This window comes from Nesoenas mayeri (genome assembly GCF_963082525.1).
Source record: "Nesoenas mayeri genome assembly, chromosome: 23".
NCBI lineage: Eukaryota > Metazoa > Chordata > Aves > Columbiformes > Columbidae > Nesoenas > Nesoenas mayeri.
The window spans coordinates 1,142,061-1,165,277 of record NC_137574.1 but is presented as its reverse complement, the minus strand read 5'-3'; the positions used below and the strand labels follow the sequence as shown (position 1 = coordinate 1,165,277).

The 23,217-nt window shown below is 49.7% G+C and overlaps 1 protein-coding gene across 2 annotated transcripts; it reads left to right on the top strand.

Annotated features, from left to right (window-relative positions):
• Window positions 1-2,373: 2,373 nt before the first annotated feature.
• On the top strand, window positions 2,374-20,951 carry USP49 (ubiquitin specific peptidase 49). 2 transcript variants are annotated; one of them, XM_080358340.1, is made up of 7 exons: window positions 2,374-2,408; window positions 13,474-13,609; window positions 14,475-15,885; window positions 17,682-17,886; window positions 18,127-18,235; window positions 18,957-19,162; window positions 19,907-20,951. In XM_080358340.1, the coding sequence occupies exons 3-7, from the start codon at window positions 14,503-14,505 to the stop codon at window positions 20,095-20,097; spliced, it is 2,094 nt and encodes a 697-aa protein (XP_080214466.1). In that variant the 5' UTR covers window positions 2,374-2,408; window positions 13,474-13,609; window positions 14,475-14,502; the 3' UTR covers window positions 20,098-20,951. The 2 variants fall into 2 exon arrangements, with proteins under 2 accessions (XP_080214466.1, XP_080214465.1); XM_080358339.1 differs by lacking the exons at window positions 2,374-2,408; window positions 13,474-13,609 and adding an exon at window positions 13,993-14,129.
• Window positions 20,952-23,217: the final 2,266 nt, after the last annotated feature.

Sequence of the window (23,217 nt, the reverse complement as noted above, 5' to 3'; positions counted from 1 at the left end):
GTAGTTGTTTCTGTCCTGTTGCCCATTTTAAGTCTTCAGGTTAAAAAAAATACCTTTTAATGACCAGATTAGTCATGCTGAATGCTGCTAATGGTTTATTAAGTCCCGAAAGATGTGTTCTGTAACCAGAGACGTCAAAACTCCCGTCTTAAAAATACAAAGTGTGTGCTGGAATCTCTGGGGACTTCAGTGCTCTTATTAATACATTGTGCTGTTCCTAGAGCAATGAAACGGGACCCCTCGAGCTGCGTTCTGCCTTCAATTACCCGTTACAGCCGTTGACGTCAGCAGGTTTCCACGCGTGTGAGGATGAGTGGGATTCAGCTTTTTTGTCTTGGCAAAAACGTCTGTTGCTGTAGCTGCGTTCTGTGAGCAACGGGATCAGCTGCCCCGCCTGAGCTGCTTTTACACCGAGGCTTTTTACTTTCTCGATGGACAAAATGACCGTTTTTCAGTGTTATTAGCTGCAGTAATCTCCATTCTGCCCCCCGCACCCAGCATCTATGTGGCAGGTTAACGCGGCTTGGAACTAGTCTGCATCTTAACAAGTCTTCAGGGGGCTTTAAATTGTGTTACGTTAATGGATTGAACCAGCGTAATTGAAAACCACCCTAATTTTGCCTGTCAAGGCGCGGTCTGGAAGGTTGTTCTCCTGTTGCTGCCCAGTGTTTTCTCAGAGAATGCAAGATCTAGAGGGAGAGGTGGCCAAGCTCTAGTCCTGTACCACTGTGGATCCTTTTTGCTGCTCCTGTCCCTCTCAGAATCGCTGCGGTGGTGTTGCTTTCCGTGAGTTGAAGTCTGACCTAGACAGGACTGGGGATCTCGGGGATGTGGGTCTGACTCCTGCCGTTGTTACAGCTTTTCCCCTCCTGGCTTTAAGTAGAGCCTTGGTGACGTTTCCAGGGTCACCAGCACTTCAGTGGCCGAGTCCAAGTCTTGCTGCCACCCTGGGGATACTGTGGGCTTTTGTCCTGTTTTGTGCTGTGCTGTTTTTTACGAGGAGGTACTTACTGCTGCACCCTGCTAAGCTTTACAAAGAGAGCGAGGACATAAGGGCCTCATCAATCTTCAGTTTTAATTCTTAGCAGACTTTGCAGACTGAGGGCTCGTTCCAGTGGGGAGCGGTGGTGGAGTTGAGAGGCGTGCGATGGATTTCTGTGCAGGTACGGGTTCTGAACACGCCGGGCACTGGGCAGAAAGGGAAGGTGTAGAGGAAGGGCGGCAAATCTCACAGGAAATGGAATTTGTGGGAAGGCTGGCGAAGGAGCTCACGAAGGAGACCGCAAGGCTGTGGAGTGTCCTCTTGCCGCGGCAGAAGCAAGCGGGCTCCCACCTGTCGCTCTGCCGAAAAACTTGACGGGACGAGAGGGGAACTTTGTTCCTGTGCAAAGGAATTGTGTCTGTGACACCGCTGACCTGTGCTCTGTGTCACTGGTGTCTGTGCCACTGCTGACCCGTGCTCCCTGTCGCTGGTGTCTGTGTCACCGCTGACCTGTGCTCCGTGTCACTGGTGTCTGTGTCACCGCTGACCTGTGCTCCGTGTCACTGGTGTCTGTGTCACCGCTGACCTGTGCTCCGTGTCGCTGGTGTCTGTGACACCGCTGACCTGTGCTCCGTGTCGCTGGTGTCTGTGTCACCGCTGACCTGTGCTCAGTGGGTCAGTGTCTGTGTCACCGCTGACCCGTGCTCCGTGTCGCTGGTGTCTGTGACACCGCTGACCTGTGCTCGGTGGGTCAGTGTCTGTGTCACCGCTGACCTGTGCTCACCTCAGGGTCCCCTCTTTTACCTCGGAGCCCCCATGGGCTCCCCCCATCACCTTTGGGGTCCCTCCCCTGTCACCTCAGGGGCCCTCTGGGGCACCTCCCGCCCCGCGCAGCCACCTCAGGGCCCCTCGGGGCCGCGTGAGCTCCCGCGCCGCCCCTTTACGAGTCTCTTTGTCTCCTAAACATCCTTATTTACCCTCCCGTGACTCAACCGAACTTCAGCCCGGGATTCACAAAGCCCGGTACGTCACCGTGCGGGGCGTGGCCCCCGCAGTCCCCGCCCCTCGGCGCGGCCCGCCGGCTACTCCACCGTAAGCCATTGAAGAGCTCCCCCTAGCGGCTATGCAGAGCCTGTAAGCTCCGCCAGAACTCTCCCCGCCGCGGCGTCGGCTGCGCAAACGGTGTCCGCCGGTGCGCCCGCCGCGCCGTTAGCGCCCCACTCCGCTCTACGGAATCAGCTTAAGCGCCGGCGCTGAATGCGGAGCGGGGCGAGGGGGCGGGAGAGAGCGCTGTGTGGCGTGCGCTGCAGCCAATGGCGAAGCGGGGCGGGGCGCGGCGGGCGGCCAATGGGCGGGGAGAGGGGCGTGGCCGGCGGCCGTTGGGGTGTCTGGCGCTGGTGACAGCTCGCGCGTGCTGATGATGGCGGTAAATAAAGGGGCCGGGGGGTGGGGGGGGAGACACCGCGACCCGCCCGAGGGGAGGCGGGAGGGGGCGAGGGCTGAGGGGGGGGACACCCCGCTGTGAGGAGGGTGCTCAGGGGTCCTTAGTCCCGTCCCCCCAAAGGGGCCCCCCCCTCCCCTCAGTGCGGTTGGGGGGCGCGGGGGGGACCTGAGGCGAACCCCGATCCCCCCCGGCCCGGCGGCCGCCGCCTTTGTCTGCGGGCGGGAGCCCCGCGCCGGCCTCGACGGCTCCGCAACTTTCCCTTTGTTGAGGCGCGGGGGCCGCGGGAGCGCCCCCCCCGTCCTCCCCGTCCCTCTGCCCGGTCCCGGCCCCTCCCGGGGGCTCGGCCGCCCCCGCCGGCCGGGGCGGGCACAGCGCGGGGGGAGCGCCCAAAAACTGCCCGCGGACCCCCTTGCTGCGCTCGGGCCGCGGTGGAGAGGGCACAAAAACGGGGAAAGTCGGTGCTGATTTATGTTTGTGTGAAACAAGGAAAAGCCGCGGGGTTGTGTCCCCGCCCGCCGCAGCGGTAAAAGGCTGAAGTTGATCGAGGGGCTTGGGGTTGGGTGTCTCTGTCGCTGGTGTCTGCCCAGGGAGCAGAGCATCCCTTAAAATCGCCTTTTCAACAGGATTCGAAGCAGAGGGGGCGGCAGCAGTTTGTAGCCTCCTCCCGCCAATGCTCGAATAACCAAAGCAAATAACGAGCCAGTTTTAGCAAAGCTGCTGATTTTAGGAAACGCGCCCGCTAATTGTCTTGCGTGCGGTTGTACGTAGGAAAAAGAAGCGTGATCCGTGTGTCAGAACAGCTCCTGATGTGCAGGTACAGCCCGCGGGGACACGGTGACGCGGCCATGGAAGCACCCGCTTGGTTTGAAAAACACAGTGGGAGCGGGGAGAAGTGTCTTTACTTTTCAGAGCGACACTTGTAGTTTTAATGAGGGAAAGATGCTGTGAGCTCTTGAAGGCGCTGAGCTCATCTCGTGTGGAATGTTGCAATATTTGGTTCTTTTATGTCCTGCTGCTGCAGAGGAGCCGCTCACTGGGACCCGGGGAGCGCCGGGAAAGATGCGATGGGAGCAACCGGTTCCTTAGCCCGGGCAAAACTCCAGTTGACTTCAGCGGGAGCTTCTCCTGAGCGGTGTTGGTCGTTCTCATGCAAAGGCAAGGCGAAAAATAGGGATGAGATTAGAAGGGATGATAGGTGGGAGTGGAAGCAGAAATAAGGTGTCGGGGAGGGGGAGGAAGGTGGAGATCCGAGCTGCTCATTGAGACGAGATGCACGGCTGGGATGTGGAAACGAGGAGGGGAGAAGGAGCTGCAGGAGAGGGTGGAACTGCGAGTATATAAACTGTGTGTATGTGTGAACGCTGGGGATTAAAGTTGCCCTGGGATTAAGCAAGTGTCGGTGTAACAGAGCGGCTGGAGTTGCGCCGCTGGGCTGCTCTGCCCTGGGCAGCGGCGCTCGGGGCTTGATCTTGTTTTACAATCATCAGATGAGTTGGCGCGGTTAAAAAAAAAGCTGAGGGGGCGGTCCAGCAAAGCACTTGGTGTTTTTAATTGCTTTGAAAATATTCTAGGTGCAAATATTCGAAAATTATGTGCCAAACATGAGCAGCATTTGATGTCTCTGAGCTACGTGTGGTTTCAAACACAAGGCTGCAAACGGTAAACGCTTGTTTATTTTTCCCCTAATCATTTTTCCTGTTAATGTGAGCTGACTTCAAGTGAAAAGGGTGTTTTGAAATTGGCAGCTTTTCAGGTCTGGAATAGTTCTTGGTCTTGTGCAAGTTCTGTTTGTTACAAAGAATTTTGCTTATTTGCGAGCAGGGCTTAACAATAGTCACATATGCAACGGTTTAGAGAGTGTTGCAGCTAGTGTGGCAAGACTGGGGATTTATTTAGCTGTTGTGTGTCCAAAGATCGTTAGTGAAGAATCTGTGGCCGCGGTTCCTGCGTGTGGTGCAGAGCGCTGTGGCTGACGAGGCACGCGGGAGGCCTGAAGGATGGAGAAATGGTCAATAAGCCTCATGTGCTGCAGCTTGCGAAACAAAGCGGCGCGTGCTCCGGTTAATACTTGGGTTTGTAAACTCAAAGGGAACGGCAAAGCATCTCTTTTGTGCATTGAACTGTTAATCATAAGACTACTACTGATAAAAAACCTAAAGGTCACGTTTAGCTTGGTGTGTGGCCGCTGCGTCTGAGAGCCTGAGTGCTGGTTCTTGCTGCAGTGGGTTTCTTGCAACTAATCGTGATCCTCCGCATGATGTTGGCTTGTTTGCGGCTCTGTCCTCAACAGACGTTGCAGGCTGCTTTTTTAAATAAGGCTCACTAGAGAAGTTCATTTAATTAGGTGATCGTAATGTGATGCACTGCCAGGTCTGTCCTCTTGAGAACTTCACTGGGAAGGTAGAAGACAAACACAGAAGCAGCAGCAGCTCTTTCCAGTGCATCCCCGCTCCTCCCGCCATGTGCTCCTCGCTGCTCTCGCTGCTCTGGCTGTGTCATTCAGCTGCTTTTTCAAATGAAGACAGAGAACTGGAACGCGTGGCTGTGACAGCTCAGAGTTAGTGTGAGTGCAGCTGAAACGCATCTCGTGTGACGTATCAGTCATGGCAAATTACTATGTAGAAAAACGTTCGTAGGAGGTGCTTTCTCAACGTTTTGTCATTTCGCTAACTGGAATGCAGAATGGTGCTTCAGCCAAAGCAAAACCCGTGTACGTGGATGTAGGGGTCCCTACAGAAGGCAGGAATTACTAAATAACGTGCTCCATCTCGATCTTTAATAGCGTGGTCTCTCATATTGTACCTCAGTTTGTTGTTTGTATCACGAAAACTTTTACACTCAACCTCTAAACAAACACCCTGAAAAAGGAACTTTTTGTTTTGGCCTCTCTGGGTGAAGGCAGTTTAGAAAGGACCAATTTAACGGAGAAAAGCTTTAGTTCACTTATGTTCTTTTCAGGCTTTTCAGTCAAAGCATGGAAGATCAAGCCAAGAGTTATGGGCCACAGCTGTGTTCCTCCATTGAGACCTTCTATAGCGCATCAGCTGAGCTGACTAAGAGATGGTGACCACAGCTCCCTTCCCTTTTTCCCTCTGAAAGGCAAATCCGTCCACTTGATTGAGAACCGCTGCCCTGCAGCCACGTTTCCCCATTCACTTTGCGGTGGGCGGCTTAGATCTGATGAAGAAATACTGTCCCGTAAGTGCGTTCTGCCCCGTCTCATGCCGTGAGAAGGCTCTGCAGACCGCTCGCGGTTCTGAACGGCGGGCGGTGCGGTGCCGGTGCCGCCTGTGCGCTGGGGATGCGGGTGAAGAGATAAGCAGCTTGGAGCCAGAAATGCGCGGGGTCCTGAGCGGGCAGCGAGCGCCGGCACGCGGTTCTGCTCCGTTTGGTCCCCTGTCCGGGGGTCCGTGTCGCGGAGCCTCGCTCTGCTCAATGCGTTTGTGCCAAACGGGCTCGCCTTTTCTCCAAACACCAAAACTGTGTTTTATATTGAACCCTTTATTTTAACGTGATGAGCCCTGTTTGTCTCTTGCCTCGTGCTGAATACAGCTTCACCCGCTAATTTTAGATAGTTTAGAATTCCACGTTATGTTGTATATTAAATGCGTTCCAGCTGAATAACAAGAGCCGTGTGAATTAAGAAAATGATAAGAGATTTGTGGCTGCCTTCTAGCTCGAGCATTATCTGCATAAATACCGAACTGTAGGCTATCAGAACCAACAACTTTTTCATCCACTAAACTTCAGCAAAAACAGTTCTGCCCTAATTCCTCCCGTCCCCCCCCCACAGGTTTGTGTAACTCAGTCAAACGAGAAGCAAACATCATTTTTGGCTAATTTGGCCTTGCATTTGTGTTCACGGGTGGGGTTTTATACTCAGTAATATTTGGTGGCTCTTCTGGGTGGAGAGAGGGATCTAAATATTGATTTAAACAGACTGTACGTCTATATACTTGTGTGTGTGTGTGTATCTATAGATACTGGACAGGACAATGTGCTTTGGGGTGCGTGGGGGTTTTCAGTCATTACCAACCGGTGAAAAGCGATGTGTTCTGATTCAGAGATGGCAGCTGGTTCAGTGTGAGCCAGAGGGACCCTTAACGATAAATTAACCGAAACTTGGGTTGCGTGTTACTTAAAATTAAACCCCGTTGTCTGGGGATGTAGATCGGTGGCTTTTTCTCTCCTCGCTGTCCCATCCGTGCTTCCTCTCATGGAAGAGTAGAGAGCAAGAGCAATTAATTAAGGTGGTTTGTTGGAATTCTAATTAAATTGAGAGAGTGATGGTTAAATATCTCTGCAAAGATACAAAAGTAGGGGAAAGACAGCTCCTCACTCTCCTTACTGGTGCCTTTCAGTTTTTGATGTGCTTAAAACCCACACAAACGTGACAAACGTGTTTGAATTTTGAGTATTCTAGACTTAGAACAGTATTAATTATTCTCCAAAAAATCCAGGTAAAACTCTGCTGCTCTGTACAAGTTGAATTAGCTGTTTATTCAGTGGAGTTGTGAGAAAGAGCCCTTAGCTTGGGTTTAATGATGTTTAATCATTCTTTCAAAAACACAAAGGAGGTACTAAAAGCCGTTCAGCTAAGCTTTAAAGAACTAATAGCTGTAACTCAGATTCAAAAGTGATTTAGTTCAGGGGTAAATCTATAATCCTACCAGTCATGAGTTAATCTGTCATCAGACTAAGACTAGAAGCAAATCTATTTAACTAAGAATAGTTAATTCACCTGAATGAGAGCAAGGCTGAAGATCCTTCTCACAAGAGCTGATTTATTTGCAGCAAATGTCATATTGAGGCTGGTGAGCACAGCGAGTGTTTCTCAAAGGCGCACTCAAAAATCCCACGTGGACGTTTGTGCTGCTCTTCTGCAGTAACGCAGGTAATATCCTGCTTGTTATCAAATGGGAAGGTTTTAGGAACAGCTTTTTGAGGCGCTGGATCGCGGCATCAAAACCAAATCCACCCTGTCTTTCGTTTCCTTGTCCTGTTGTCGTTTCATCTCGAGACAAATTGATGCGATGAACTCTGACCTCTTAGGAGGATAGTTTATTAAAATAACAGATGCTATAGAATCGGGCCGCGGTTGATCTTCCATTCTTAAAGAAGATTAACAACCTGATATTCTGCAAATCGGGTTCCCGCTTCCTGCATCGTTCTGTTACGTCGTGTTGTGGTGAGGACAAAGGCACAACTCAGATATCGCCCGTGATTTATAGAGAAGGATTTCAGCCCAAACAGGATTCCTAGTATGCAAATTGGAAATAATTCCATCAGGAACAGGGGAGAAAAACAAAAAGGTGCATATGAGCAAGTGAATTATTCCATAGGTTCCAGAAATAGAGGCTCAAGCCTCGCCGGCCAGCTGGACGTCGGGAAGGGTTGAGGTTCTTAGTTTTGCTAAAGCCACTTCAGGTCTCCTTCTGCACACCTGCGAAGAGGCAGGTTTGCCTTTATTAAAACCCATAGCAAATGTTCCTGCTGCTGCTGTGTTTCACTCACTTGGGGTTTTAAAAGGCTCGGTAGGGGCTGATTGGCAAGGGAATGGAAGGAAATGATGGAGAGGTGTGTGGAAACCCGTCGTCATTTCATCTGGTAATCCCTGCTCCTCAAACGTCTCGAAGGCACCTTCCCTGCTCAAAGCGCAGCCCAATGTGGCTGTGGAATGTTGCACTTTATATTTAATACTCTTTGCCTATTCATGACGGCTGGGAAGATAATAAGCCCCAGTCTGCTGGGTTGTCTTGTTCTTTATTGCTTCAGTAGATGGCACTGACATGTTCGTCTGACTGATCGCTTTATGTGTTGTATCAGCTGTGATGTTGTTTTAGATTAGTTAATAGTCTGTCTAAGATTTTGCCAGGATGAATATGAATTAAAATGGGGGAGGAAGAACAGCAGAGGACTACCCGTAACTTAGCAAGTATTCAGTGCCTGGGATAATCCGTCTTTGTGTCGATCACAAAGAGATGGTGAAGAGGCTGCTGAATGCCAGGGCTGTTCAGGGCTCTGCCGCAGCCGCCGGGATTCTCCGCTGTGCCGAAGCCAGAGAACTTCACCCCGTACCTGTGCAACGGGGCTCTGCCCTTGCTTTGCTCTTAGTAAAGTCGCATGTCTTTTGATACAAAAACCATCAGGTTTTGCAAATGCTGGGGGGACGGAGCAAGGTACCATAGATCAAAATCTGCCTGGTCCTGACCTTGCTAATGGTTTTTCCAGCAGCAGAAAGTTATGTTTAATTCGTTGATGTTGTTGTGAAAATGGGTGGAAATTGTGTATAATTTGCCTTATCAATGGTGGAGTTTTAGTATTTTTAATACCTAATGTCTGAACTATTGCTGTGAGCGGCAACTCTGTATTGTTCGCGTGACAGTCTGATGAATGTGATACGCACTGGATGTGAGAAATAACGTTTACAGAGCGCGGTCGGGAGAAATAACGCTTTTTGTGTTCTGACAAACGCAGCGTTTTGGCCAAGACTAAAAGGAATAATAAGGTAGGGAAAGTGGGGCCATAAGAAAGCGGCTATTTATCTCCTCTATTGCTGCTTTGTTAGGCCATGTTGAAACATAACATGGCTGGTTTTGTTTAACTGGTACCTTGTTAATTATTCTCAAGCTGCCCTGTTCGCTGTGCTGGGTCTGGGCCCCTGAACACGTCAGCGCATCCTCTGTCTGTTCCAGCAGCCTCGCTAAGCTCGACTCCTTGCCCAACTGGGCAGTGCTAAGAGTGAAAGGAAACAAAAAGACACCGGTTTGGGTACAAACCCCGGCAGTTTGGGGCTGGTGGGCTATAAAAAACTGCATTTCCAAATAGTGAGAATTGCTGTAGCTCGGGACTGGGAGTCGGTGCCGCTGATCCTGTGTCTGCTAAAGCTGTTACTGCCGGTGCCAGCCGAGTGTTGTTCGGGGGCAAACACGTAGAACACTTCAAAATGCTGTGGCATGTCGCAATTATGGAAATTACATGAAAAATGTATGAAATCATGTTGTCACAATTATGGAAATAGAATTCGTTGGGAATTCATGGATTCTATAAAGCTGGTTGCTTGACCCGTAAAGTGAAGTTATTGCTTTATATCGGGCAGTTAGCATCTACTTACAGACCGTTGTAATGCCAAACATCTCGTCGTGTTCGCTAACTGCTTTATTACTCGTTTGTTTTGTGGTGTCCTCTAAAATCGGATACAGAGCAATATCTGCTTATTTGAGCTTCCTGAGGTGATTCAGGGACTAAAGTCCTGCAGAAGTCGCGTTTACCTGCACTGAGGAAGGTAATAGGAAATAGGGTTTTCTGTGCAGGAAATAGGGTTTTCTTCACAGTTCTATTTCATTCATCGCTTTGCTTGTCTTTTCAGAGAATCGCTGAATCTTGAGTCATCTGTACCATCTGTAACTCTTCCTCGTGTGTTTTCCTTTGTTTTCCCGTTGTCAGCTGTGTTCACTTGCCTGTAACTCACTCGATAGCGCGTCACCCTGGGTAGAGAGAACCCGGCAATCGTGGGACAGAAAGCTGACAGATTTCAAGAAAATCTGCTTCCAGGATAACTGCAGAATTCTCTGGGGCTGTGGTGACTCTTTGGAGACGCGATTTGAAGGTCTAAAAGCAGCAGGTTTGAACTGGAGGAGTCAAGGGGGAAACTCTTCCTGCCCTGGCGAGCGGGCGGCTCTGCGAGAGAAGAGGACAAAGAGCTGGTGGGTTGGGTTATGCAATTTTAACATATATATATATATATACTCTCCAATATCTCCTCTATTGCATTTTTGAGTTTTTGCAGCAGGCTGGAAATTCTGCTCGAGGTTTGTCCCTAGAAAGTTGTTTATTGGGGGCAAGAGGGGAAGGCACTTGTGTTTTTGCACCCAAGGTTTTTAAACCTTTTTAAATGCGATATATTTGTGTAGGATGTGTAGTTTTGACCACAAGAATACCCCCAGCACCTTCCCTGAGCCCTACACTCCTTGTTTCTTCGCTTCGTGCACATTTATTGAGAAAAAGCAAGTACCTAGTGTCAACGGATCTGTGCAGATGTCTTTAATCAGTTTCCAAATGTGTAACAATGGTGCAAAGAGACATAATAAAGTCATGTGGTTTATTTTAACACTCTTTTAGGGTCAAGAGCCAAATTGTTTCTGCTGCGTTTGGTTCTTGAAGCTATTATAGGATCTTGCCGTAAGTTTCTCCAGGATTACGAGGCATGCAAGAAAAGCAAGCAGGGTCTGACCCGCTATTGAAACCCCGCAAGTGATTTGCAAGGGAAGAGTTTTTCAAATTGTCTCTAGAACATCACTGGGAGTCCAAGAAGAACTGGGGAATCCAGCGTCCTTATTTTCCTTGTATTTCCTATGCTTTTATTTCAGCTTTAACTCACCTTTAGTGGCATTGCGGTGCAGCCCCATCCTCCTTCTGGTACCTCTGCTCCATACTGAGCAATGAAGTTGTTCCCCCAGCCCTTATCTGGAAAAGAACAGATCTAAGTAGGTGAGAAAGGACAACTATACAGATATTTCTTAAAGTGAGATCTACCTTGATGGAAAAAGCTGCACACTCAAGAAATAAACCTAATGTACTGTAGTTCATTTCCAAGACCTTAACATGTGAGGTGTTAATTCTCCATCATTAAGCGCTCGTGTTGCTCATGGCTTGTCCTGGGCTGTCACGTCAGCCACATGAATTACTGTTCACTTGCAATATCTTAAATACTTCCACCCCGGCATCTTTGCAGGGTTGGTTTGGTTTTGTTCCCCTTGTGCAGCTCTTTACAGGTCCTGTGTTTTCCTTTGATCACAGCTCTGTAATTTCTCCTGTTGGTGCGTTCTTTGTATTCTCGCTAGTAGGTTATGACAAGCTGTTTGTTTGCAGATGGAAAAGAGGAGCACATTTTGTTCTGAGTCGTGTGCGTGTCTCTCAGTGACTTATTTAAGGGTCTGTGTGCACGTGGGCCTGCAGACACCCGTTAGCTCGTGGTTCACGGTACCGCACGGCCCGTTTCATTGCAGTGCTCCGGGTTAAATAAACACCGTTTGTTTCTAACTCGCAGAGCAGCCGAATATACGTGGGATCAGGGCTTAGATTTGCGAGAGGAGTATCCAGAGATGCCTAAAGAGAAACAGGTGGGGAATATCACACGCAGTATCAAAGATGCTTTTGTGCTGAGAATTGCTGAATTAAGGTGTAACAAAGCTGCTTTGTTAACTGACCGATGCCGTTAAATTCTCTGTCCTTTCTCAAACAGGAAATCTTGCCGGCCCGCACAGGAAAAGCAAAAGCAGTTGACAAAAGGCTTGTAATTTATATCCTGACAGGCCGCTTCATTGTTAAACATGATTCGGTGCCGCGCCGGCTCAGCCGGTGATTGATTTCCGCGCAGCCTGTTACCCAGCTGAAAGCAGCAACGTATCAGCGGTGTTCCTTTCTGCCTTGGAAATTAAGGATCAATTCAGTGCTCTTTGACAATCTCGTGTCCTGAGCCCTTGCGGGGCTGGCGAGCGACTGCACTCAGCCCCTGTTTAATGGGTCTCTAGGAAATGGTGTTTAGAAGGCCTGGTTTTTGTTAGACGGTACGAATCTGGGATACGCTGGGGAGACGCAAGGGTTAAATTCCCAGCACTGTCGCATATGGCAGTGAGCAGAATCACAGATGTTGATGATACAACATAATTAGTATTCTTTTATGTAAATGAAGGCTGTCAATGTTACCATAGTGTCTATACTCTTTGGAGCTGGAATCTGTGCCACTCGGTCTCACCAAGGCGAGATGGGATTATTCCACAGTTCTCTGTCAAGACCTGAGCGGAAAAATTAAGAAGAAAGAGGGAAAAAAGGTCAGAGAGGAAGGTGGGATGGGATGTTTCCAGCTTGGAAGGATGAGAGCCAACGTGTCCTTTGTTTAGTGCAGGATTTCCCAAAGTGTCTTGGCGGGGTTTGTGAGGGGACGAGCGCAGCGCTGGGCACATTCTGGGCTGCTTTAAATCAATAACGAACACGGTGATTTAGGCACCGCAGAATCATTCTGCGGAGATGGGTTCTGGAGTGGCCACTTGTGCTTTCAAGTTGAGTTCAATAGTAGAAGAGCTTTGATTTTCATTTTTGTCTTTAACAGTTCCCCTCTTTAGCAGCAGTGTCACTGGAAAGGGAGAGTCATTTAAGTAAATTAGCATGATTTGGGGACCACTATCAAGATGTTTTCTTGACATGGTCAGGTGGGTTTTCTGCAGCTGGTTGGTGTCTGCCCTGAAGCTTCGGGGCCTTCAGGGTATTGGACTCTGCCCCTTGTAAACTGAGCTTTGGTCTCAATGCTCTGTAGGCAGAGCTGATGCTCTGTGACATCTGTAACCGCTTGGCGTGCTGCTGCTGTCCCTCCCGTCACCACATTCTGTTGCATTCAAGTGCTGTAGTTGTAGATGTGTAAGCCAGGGAATTCAGTCTTTCTTGGATTATTACAACAGATACGTTTTTTAAATCTTTCCTGCCTTGGGCAAAATGCAGGTTTTTGCTATTTTTCTTTCCTCTGTAGTTCTTATTTTGTTGCCGCTCACATTTGACAACTATTCATTGCTTCATTTTTATTGTTTGCAAAATCATCTAGAAACCAAATTTAATTCAGGATAGATTTCCCTTTCTTTTCCCATCTCCTCCCTGCTCCTTTCCCCGAGTTATGGAAGCAGCCAGAACGGGTGCGATCACAGGAGCTGCGTGTTTGCGCCCAGTTCTTTTAACTCACATCTTTGCCATATGCTGGGGCACCCACTACTAAAGATGTATGGAGAGGCTACGTCGTCAGCACATTCATAGATTATCAGAGTATGAAAGCGGGAAGATGGAAATTCCAGACTGCCTCTTCCAGGTGCCGTTTCTTACCATCTCTGTATTTGTGTCCGAGCTGCGTTCACGCTTTGACTTCCAGAAAATTCTGGTTTCTGTAATAAACGTGTTCTCCGCAGCAGCGCTTGCACCGAGGGGATTAATCGTGTTGGAAAGCAACTCTGCCAGCGTTCTCACTTTGTGTATGTGCATCACAAGAATATTCTCTCTCCAGGGCTTTGGAGCTGAGCTGCCTCACAGCGAAGACTTGAGCGGTAATTAACGGCTGGCAGAGGCGCCGCGGCGGACATGGGGCGGGCGGGCGCCCCGGAGGCGGCTCCGCGGAGGGGAGGATGTTCAGCCGGGACCCCGTGAGTAGCGCGAGCGGCCGGTCCTGCCTCCGGTCCTGCCCGCGGCGCCGAGCGGTGCAGGGACTGCCAGAACAACCCGCGGTGCTGGCGCACAGCGGTTCGGACACACTCTTTGGGTCTTTTATACAACATGGGGGCACAGGACACGGAGTGAAAGGTTTTTGCACCTTCTTGTATCCCCGATTTGATTTATCTCCACTCACACTATAGAGATTTAGTAAATCAGTTGCTTTTACTGCTTGTGCGCTCACACAAACATGCAGACATACAGATGTTCCTTTAGGTTTATTATAACATGGTCTTACACATTTCATTTTTTTCCCCTGTTGATTTTCTTTTTAAAACATGGGAATGTGCGGGACGCTGTGGGAAATCGGGGAATTCGAGGATAGAACATGAAGCCTGCAGACTTGCAAACGCTCTGGTTATGACAATTACCTGATGTTTTTGTGGCTTCTGCGGGAAGTTGGTAACCGCGGTCTGGTTCCGATGGCATGCATTCCGATTCCAACTGCATTTCGTATGTATCAGTTTCACAAGGGCAGCCAAAGATCAAACGTGTGTGTGGACGGAATGAATCGTTTCCCCGGGGGGGCCGCTCTGGGTGGGTGCGGTGGCGGGGGCCGCCTGGGCCGTCCCGAGCAGACACAGACACTTCTATTCTGTAGACCTTGTCAACCCAATATCTTTTGCTGCTACTAAAAACCGCTTTTAAAAAACTACACAGAAATAGTGCAAACTGCGGTTGGGATTGACAAGACGTGACATCTGTATTTTTATAGGTCTTTACAGCTGGTACAAAGAGATAATTTTGAATGCGTATAGTGGCTCTAAGACCTTTTCCTTTCTCTTTTTGCCCCCCAAGGTCGAAGCAGCGCAGACTCCTGTGAGACATGGATAGATGCAAACATGTTAGGCGGCTACGACTCGCCCAGGACCACTCGATCCTGAACCCGCAGAAGTGGCACTGCGTGGACTGCCGCACCACCGAGTCCCTCTGGGCTTGTCTCAAGTGCTCCCACGTGGCGTGCGGAACGTACATCGAGGAGCATGCCCTCAAACACTTCGAAGAGACCAGGCACCCGCTGGCCATGGAGGTCAACGATCTCTATGTCTTTTGTTACCTTTGTGAAGATTACGTCTTGAATGATAACCCGGAGGGCGACTTGAAGTTGCTGAGAAGTTCTCTGTTGGCGATCAGAAGTCAAAAACATGATCCGTCGACAAGGAGCGGCAGGACGTTGCGATCGATGGCTTTGGGAGAAGACGTGTGCAGCCACCCGCGGAGCCCTCAGGGACAGTCTCAGATGCTCACCGCGCTCTGGCACCGGCGCCAGGCCCTGCTTGCCAAGGCGCTGCGGACCTGGTTCGATAAGAGCTCTAGGGGCCAGCTCAAACTGAAACAAAAGAGGCAAATGGAGGAGTTGGAGAAAAAGAAGGAGGCGGCTCGGCAGCGGCGGCAGGAGATGAAGAGGCAGCTCCTGGAGGAGCTGGCGAACACTCCTCCGCGCAAGAGCGCCCGGCTGCTATCTCACGCGCACAGGGACAACTGGATTCCAAGGAAATTCAGGGAGGTGGCGGCCGCTTCTCCTACCTCAAGGCAGGTGCAGAGCAGCAGGTTCAAACAGTTTTATTCCATCCGGCGGAAGCCTCTGATGACTCCTGGCGTGACGGGTCTAAGGAACCTGGGAAACACGTGTTATATGAATTCTATTCTGCAAGTGCTAAGTCACCTCCAGAAATTTAGAGAATGTTTTTTGACACTTGATCTCTGTGAAACAGAAGAACTCTTAGCCAAAACTGTGAATGGGAAGTCTCGGATGCCTGGCAAATTGGCAAACGGGTCGGCCGCTAATGAGCCGGGGAGGACTGACAAAGTGGGACCCTGTGGCGCGCAGGACCTGCCAGCTGCCTTAAACGGCGGCTCCTCCATAAGCAGGAGTTTAGAGCTCATACAGCCCAAGGAACCGAGTTCAAAGCACATCTCCCTCTGTCACGAGCTGCACACCCTGTTCAGAGTGATGTGGTCGGGGAAGTGGGCGCTGGTGTCGCCGTTCGCCATGCTGCACTCCGTGTGGAGCCTCATCCCCGCCTTCCGAGGCTACGACCAGCAGGACGCGCAGGAGTTCCTCTGCGAGCTGCTGGACAAAGTGCAGCAGGAGCTGGAGTCGGAAGGAACCAAGCGCAGGATCCTCATCCCGTTCTCGCAGAGGAAGCTCACCAAGCAGGTCCTGAAGGTGGTGAACACCATTTTTCACGGGCAGTTGCTTAGTCAGGTAGGCACCTGCTTTTGCACGGAAATCAACTGGAGCCGCTCGCACCAGGGAGCAAAGGCGCCGATTCTTGAGGAGCCACCAGATAGGGAGAGAAGTTGCTTAGGAGCGTCTCCTGAGAAAGAAATCTGTTGGGTTGCTGTGCAGGTTGTCACGTTTTTGACATTTGTCACGTGTATTGTAAATGCAGTTGGCTTCTGCCACTTCAGAATGAAATCTGCACAAGTACAGTAGTTCTGTCCCCTTAGTTTTAAGTTTTTGCAGTGTTTTAAAGTGTCTTTGTAACTTGTTTTGTCCCTGCCTGGTTTTGTTTCTGTGGCTGGAAAGAACGTGCTGAAGGACGGAGGGAGCAGTCATCTCGTGCTATAAAGAGTCAGCTCTCTGTGATCATTCCTCTTTTTGCAGGCATGTGAAAGTCATGTTGAAATACTGACCGTGCTTACCAGAGGTTTCTGTAGGAGACGAAAGCGCCCGTCGTGCTGCTCACTGCGGTGAACTGTGCGGTTCCCTGTCTAAACTCGCTGTTCCCACCAGGCAGACTCTGGCAGCCCAGAGCGTTCTCAAAGTCCTCAATTACATTTGCTTTCCAGGAGAAATGAAGTGTGTGCACCATGCAGCACCGAGGGTTGGCAGGACCAGCCTGCACGCAGTATCACACGTGTGTGTTCTCATCACTATTTATATCGTCCCTCTCAGTGCCAATCTTACCGAGCTTACCGCCCGTAAGAACTTACGTGCACGTTAAAGATTAAAAGATGTATTTTCCAAGTTAAAGCTTTTGGCTTTTCAGGGAGAGGGTGTTTGACTCGTGGTTCCTTTGAATCATCTCTGCAGTGCGTGAACTTCTTGTGGGCTTCTTAACTAAAGCTCTTTGTTGGGTCGGCTCTTGACTCTGGACGTGGCGCGTGTTCTGAATTCAGCGGTAGGTCTGTGTTAACAGCGTGAAGATGCGCACAGATCAGTGTTGTTTATCTGCTGCTACGATACACTATAAATAACTTGCCAAGCTTTTTATTCTACTTACGTAACTCTCGCGTACACACGCTGGATTTAATTTAAACCCCTCCATGCGCAGAATTCCTTCCCCAACTACGAATCCGTCTTGAAGCTCCTGGTGCCTTCAGCAGATGAAGCCACAAGGTTGGGAGTTGGTTTCTGGCAAATAGTTCTCGCAGTGACACAGAGTTTGAGCAGATTTGCTTTCCGGTTTTGTTACCTCATGTTCTCACTTTCTGCCTCTGAGTTTAATTTAAAACTTTTCTGCTGTTCTTACTGAATACTCTGGGATGACATAAGGAAACAAGCGCATCTGAAATTTGTCCTTTCGTGCTCCATTCAAGAATAATTTTTATATAGTTAGCAGATGAAACACTAAGGGAATTATACACTTTGAAATATGCAAGGAAAGTAGAGAAAATGTGGAAGGATGATTGCATGATAAACGCAAATGTGTACTTTTTGTAGTAGAAAAGAGATCCAGGGTGCTTGTTACCAACGGTGAATTGGCGGTGTATGTGTAATGGTGTTTTTCTCTGTAATGGTGTTCTTCCGAGGCAGCGGAGGGAAACAGTGGCTCTATTCAAAAAAATGAATTGGGGAAGCAGTTGAAATGATGTGCTGCAGACAGACAGCTCGCAGACTGGAATGAGCAGCGTTTCTTCTGCCTCACAGGTCGCCTCTGTGCGCCTGAAACTGCGCTGCCCTTTGGGCACAAACCGGCTATTTATTGTGGGCATCAACGCCCCTCTGCAGGTGTATGTGTTCATAACTACCTCTGTGCCTATGTATTTCATTCCCAGGTCACCTGTATAACATGCAACTACAAATCCAACACGGTTGAGCCCTTTTGGGACCTTTCCCTGGAGTTCCCCGAGCGCTATCACTCGCTGGAGAAGGGGCTGGTCCCGGTGAACCAGACGGAGTGCTTGCTGACCGAAATGCTGGCCAAGTTCACCGAGACGGAAGCCCTGGAAGGGAGGATATACGCGTGCGACCAGTGCAACAGTGAGTTGCGCGCTGCTGCTGTGTTTTAAACCTGTGCATTTTCATCCTAGAGGTTCCTGCTCTGCGAAGGGATTAATGAGAAGTGTTTCCTCGCGTGTCCGTGCTGAGCGCGTGTGTCCGGCCCGAGCGCGTGTGTCCGGCCCGCCGCCACTGGAAAAAGAGCTCACAATGTGCTCTTTTCCCCTTCTGAAAATGAATGACACCCTCACCATCTTTGCCTTGATTTTGTTTGTTTGATAGGCAAACGGCGAAAGTCTTCTCCGAAACCTCTGGTTCTGAGTGAAGCTAAAAAGCAGTTAATGATCTACAGACTACCTCAGGTCCTCCGGCTGCACCTTAAACGCTTCAGGTGAGTGGGGCGCGCTCCGTGGGCAGAACAGGCTCGTGTGGGCGCTCAACTTCTCGTGCTTTCCGGGAAACGCACGTGTATAGACATTTGACCCAAACCAGGTGTGTGATGCCCTGTCAGTACTACTTACATTGCAATCAGTAGCTTGTTTGGAGCATGTGTTCTATTATACACACAATAGAATGTTTTGTAGATGTAAATGCTGGTTCCCTCGCATTGTATTCAATGGTATTTGTCTGGGTTTGCAGACGATTTGAAGCAGTGGCTGTGAGGTGGGGGAACTGATGAGTGAGTTGTTGAAGCTGGGAGCCTGTGATAGTTAAATCCCAATATTCTGTATACACCCGCTGAATTAAATGCAGCAAAGTTCAAAATGTTATGTAAAGCTTCTAAAATGGTTAGCACAGGGAATCGAGGTGTGTGGGGGTTGTATTTATGTAACTGAGTATTTAAAGCGCTGTTAGACCGTCACGGTAGGTGCGTGTCTGTCTCTGGCTGTTGCAAATCTCAGCAGTGTGCTAACAAATAACAAATGGGCGTCAGCTGTATGCAAAGAATGCCGATGTTAGAGTGAAAGCAGAGGTGAAAAGCCCCGTGCTGCCCGCTTGCCCCGGCACAGAACGCTCCTCAGGGCCGTTCAGCAGCCGGTGCTTGTGTGCGCGGCTCCCCCGGCCTGAACCGCCGGCCGGCCGCGTCTTTGACGGTGCCCATGTGTTTGCAGGTGGTCTGAGCGCAATCACCGTGAGAAGATTGGGGTCCATGTCCTCTTTGACCAGGTATTAAACATGGAACCTTACTGCTGCAGGGACTCTCTCTCCTCTCTTGACAAAGAGACCTTTGTCTATGACCTCTCCGCTGTGGTGATGCATCACGGGAAAGGGTTTGGCTCAGGACACTACACAGCGTATTGCTACAACACAGAGGGAGGTGCGTGTGCCTTGTGACGAGGAAACAAATGCAAGAAACTCGTGTGCTGTGCCGTAGACGTAGTGCGTTGTAAAGCTTTATCATCCAAGTTGTTTGGAACCAAGTTTCCTGACGTACGGTAGTTTGTTTCCCAGAACGTGTTGCTAGTAGCATGTTTTCTTTTTCTCTCTTTTATTTTCCCCATAAAGCACGGGTTGCTGCTCGTTGCTTTGCGGGTCCCTTTTACCGCTCGCTGTTAACAGCATGAATGCTTTTCCCATGTGAAGTAACCCCGTGGAGCTGCTCCAGCTGGGCGTCTTTTCTCAGTATCCTTGGGATGATGAGATAAACAGAACGTGTTTTGAAACTGGACAGGGACTATTCATGAATAACATCCGCAGGGTGCTGTGATTTTCCAGCAGCCCTTTCTGCAGCTGAATTAGTATTGACTCTGCCTTCTGACGTGCAGAGAAAGACGTACAAATTGGCCGTCCCTGGGGAAGTTTTATTTTCCTAATTGAGTCTTGGGGCTATAATTTACAATTGGTTAAATTATGATTTGGTCTTTCCAAACTCAGTTAACAGCACAGAAACTATCAAAATGTTTTCCAGATTAGAACCTCTGTTCCAAAGCATCTGTAGGGGAAAGACAGCGATGCCTGTCTCCCGTTTCCTCTGTGGATGTTTCCAATGAACAGTTCCAAAAGGCCCTGGGAAGGAACGCCGCCTCCCTCACTCGTGTCCTCTCTCTCCTTTGATCCCCAGGTTTTTGGGTCCACTGCAATGACTCCAAACTGAATGTATGTAGCGTGGAGGAGGTGTGCAAAACCCAGGCTTACATCCTTTTTTACACTCAAAGAACAGTGCAGGACAAAGCAAGAATCTCAGAAAAACAACTCCAAGCTCAGGTGCCGTCCAAACATAGCGATAAGGACAGAAGGCTGACGTTCCCGTGATGGGAGCTCTGCAGCTCCATCAAGTCTCAGTTTTTTTAAGAACCGTTGGCATCTTTCCTGGCCGTAGGAACAAGGCTGCGGGAAGGGATCGGGTCCTGGTTGCCGCCCAGGGTCTGGAAAAGCGTTACCAAGCTGTGCAATTCTGACACGTAAGATTGTCCTCAGAATCTTGGTTTTAAAGCATCTTCTTGTTAAATTACGCTCAAAAAATCCAATGAGAAAGATCGATGCTGTATTATTCATCTCATATCAAAAGGGAATGATGTAAGGTGTGTAACAAACGAGCACAGCCAGGAAACAGAAGCGTTCAACGGGCTTCAAACCCCACTGGTCCCAGTAATGCTGGTATCACTCCAGAAGGAGCAGGTACAGTACTCTCCCCTCTCATTGCTGTGCAGATTTCCAGGGTTTGAGTCACGCAGTCACCCAGGTATTTATTTGAACGGTTGTTGGGTAGGTGGGGTGACTGTCTGCAGAGCCGTTCTGCTGGAGAAATGTTCAATGTTCTTCTAGCAGAGAAAATGTTCCCCCAGGCCCCAGCCAGCTCTGCTGTCCCACTTGCTTTGCCATCGTCAGAGGGCAAACCCAAGGCTGGGGAGCGTTGCCAGCAGGGTTCGCACTGTTACTGAGGCTGCGTGCACACTGGATGGTTTATTCTCCGGGCTGAACTGAATTGGCAGCTAAATTCACTCAGAATGTGATCTTAAAACCAGTTCTGCTCTGGAGAAAGTGTGTTTAAAAGCAAAAAAATCAAACCCCTGTAATAAAAGGGGAGCGTTCCTGCGTGTCACACCTCTTTACAGTGGCAGCAAAACCAAAGCCTGTGCGAGGGCTCCTGCGGCACGACTTTGGTGAGCGGGTTAAAGCGGAGCCCGAGCCCGGCCCGCGCAGCCCCGGCAGCGGGAGGGGACGCGGGGGCGTCTCACGCCGCAAACCAGCACGCGGCTCAGCCTCCCGAGTCTTTATTTCTGATGGGACGTAAAGGGAAGGAATGTAATTGAATCTCAAATTCCATGTTGAGTTTGGAAGGCTGGAAAAATGTCTGTATCCATCATCATCTTGATTTGAGAACTGTGTGTGAAACGCAGGGCCTTAGGTGACTATTCCCAGTCACTGCTCAACCTACAGTTGCACCTCAGGTGTTTTTATAATTTGGGGTTGGCTGTTCACCTTTCATGTTTCAATCAGATCTGAATATGTAGCTGCACAGACATGACCTTTTCAATCATGGTTTGTTGAGTTTTTGAAGTGGTTAAAGGTGAAGTAATCTAAAACACGAGGCTCCTCAAACAATTGGTGTCCCAAATACCATTCATTCCTCTCTTTCCACTGAATCTCCTCTCCTATGGGTGAATGGATCTCTCTCCCCTTGGCTGCTGGTGATGGCTGCGGCCATGCAGACATGAGCGCGGCAAACAAGAACCTCCTGCTTTGTCAGAGCACGGTGTCACACCCGCTCTCCCCCATCCTTCAGGTCCCCGTGTCTTGTATGTCTGAGCAACATGCTCCTTTTCAAGCCAACAAAACCCACCTTCTTGACGGTTTAGTATAACTTGGAGACCACATGCTGTTATTTTTTGGAGACGAGAGTTTGAAACAGTCCCGTGGGAGCTGATGAAGAAGGTTTGGGGTTGGTTCTGTACACGTGGCAGGGTCCGGGAGGATTTCTGATGAATGTCTGCCTTCAGGGGATGCTTCGGTGCCTTGTACCCAATAATATTTTTCATGGGACAGAAACATTAGGGAAATGTCGTGACTTTCCCCCTCCTGACGGAAGCGGCGGGTTTGCGTGTTTTCACCCGTGCTCACGCTCACTGGTGTTATTCATTTCCTATCTCTGTGAGCGCAGTTACCAGCAAGCTCAGCAGCTCGTGCTCTAGATGGTTGAAATCTGTGTATTTGTCGTAGCGCGGTGTCTGGGCTGTGGAACTCCCCACCTCTGATTTACGGTGACATTTTCATAACGAGTGTCATCTTCGCTCACCTTTAAGAAACGAGTGGCCTCGAGGCCATGTGCTGCTGCTGCAAGAGGAATGACACATTGCCCAAGTTTTCACCTCGTTTATCAGATGTGTAAACTACAGTAAGTTACCGCTGCCAACCTGGAGCCCACCTAAAAGAGAGTTAGGTCCTGTTTTCTTCCCTGCTTAACTTGGCGTTGGTTAAGCAGTCAAACTCTTTAAGCCACATCTATACATCCAAGGGGCAGTTTACAGGAGAGGAGCAAGTGGATGAGTTTGTTTCCTGTAAAACTTCTTTTTTACGAGTCTGTCTTTCCGTAGAAGAAACTTAAACACATCTTAGAAAGTTAAAACAGCTTTTCGGAGAGGAGTGTTGGGCTGGGGCAGGATGCTGCCGGGACCCCCCAGTGCTGCGGGACCCCCAGTGCTGCCGCCCTGGACGCGTCACTCCTGACGAGCAGGGCAGAATTAAAGCTCATCTTCGGCACTTTACAAAGTTAATCCTGCTCTAGGAAAGGGGTGCTGGGAGGGAGCTGTGGGGAGGAGACGAGCGGTTTTCCTCCGCTGGGAAGTGCTGCACCGAGGAGCCAGGTGCTTTGGGAGGGTCTCCTGATTTTTCAGGGACTCTGGGGAGTCTTTAAGTCAGAGCAGCCTGTGGTTCCTGCCTCACGTTCCCCGTACTTGCGTCACTAACGACTTAAGCTGATGCTGCGCTGTGCTCCCAGCGCGGCCGCCGGTGCTTCAAGGACGCTCCCGGGCAGCAGCGAGTGACGAGAGAATCCAATTAATTACCGAATGTTTCTGGCAATCTGTCCAGCTGTCTCACAGCTTGGGGCAGCCGCGCTGCTCCTAATCGCAGGTTCAGCAGCTTTTAGTTTAATCAAGGTTTGTTAAGACAACATCCAGTAAGTCACCTATGGCAGCCTTACATACTTAACTGCATGAACTGCCCCCTGCCTGAACCCGGGCCCCAGGAGGAGATTAGTGTGCTCTAAATCAAAACTAAGATTAACTATAAAATGATTTAAATGTTCTAATTAATCCCCTTGTCCCGCAGAACTGTTTCGGTATAACTCAGATTATCCATACTTCAAAAGAGCTTCATTTCTCTACAGGATGTTAAAAAACCCGCTTTGAAAACAGCGTTTTTGTGGGTAGC

Bases quoted from the DNA above. Each gene is read 5' to 3' on its own strand.
- USP49 (XM_080358340.1), top strand. From the start codon at position 14,503: ATGGATAGATGCAAACATGTTAGGCGGCTACGACTCGCCCAGGACCAC. The intron at 15,886-17,681 runs GTAGGCACCTGC...TTTCATTCCCAG, and splicing joins ACGGGCAGTTGCTTAGTCAG to GTCACCTGTATAACATGCAA. The intron at 17,887-18,126 runs GTGAGTTGCGCG...TTTGTTTGATAG, and splicing joins CGCGTGCGACCAGTGCAACA to GCAAACGGCGAAAGTCTTCT.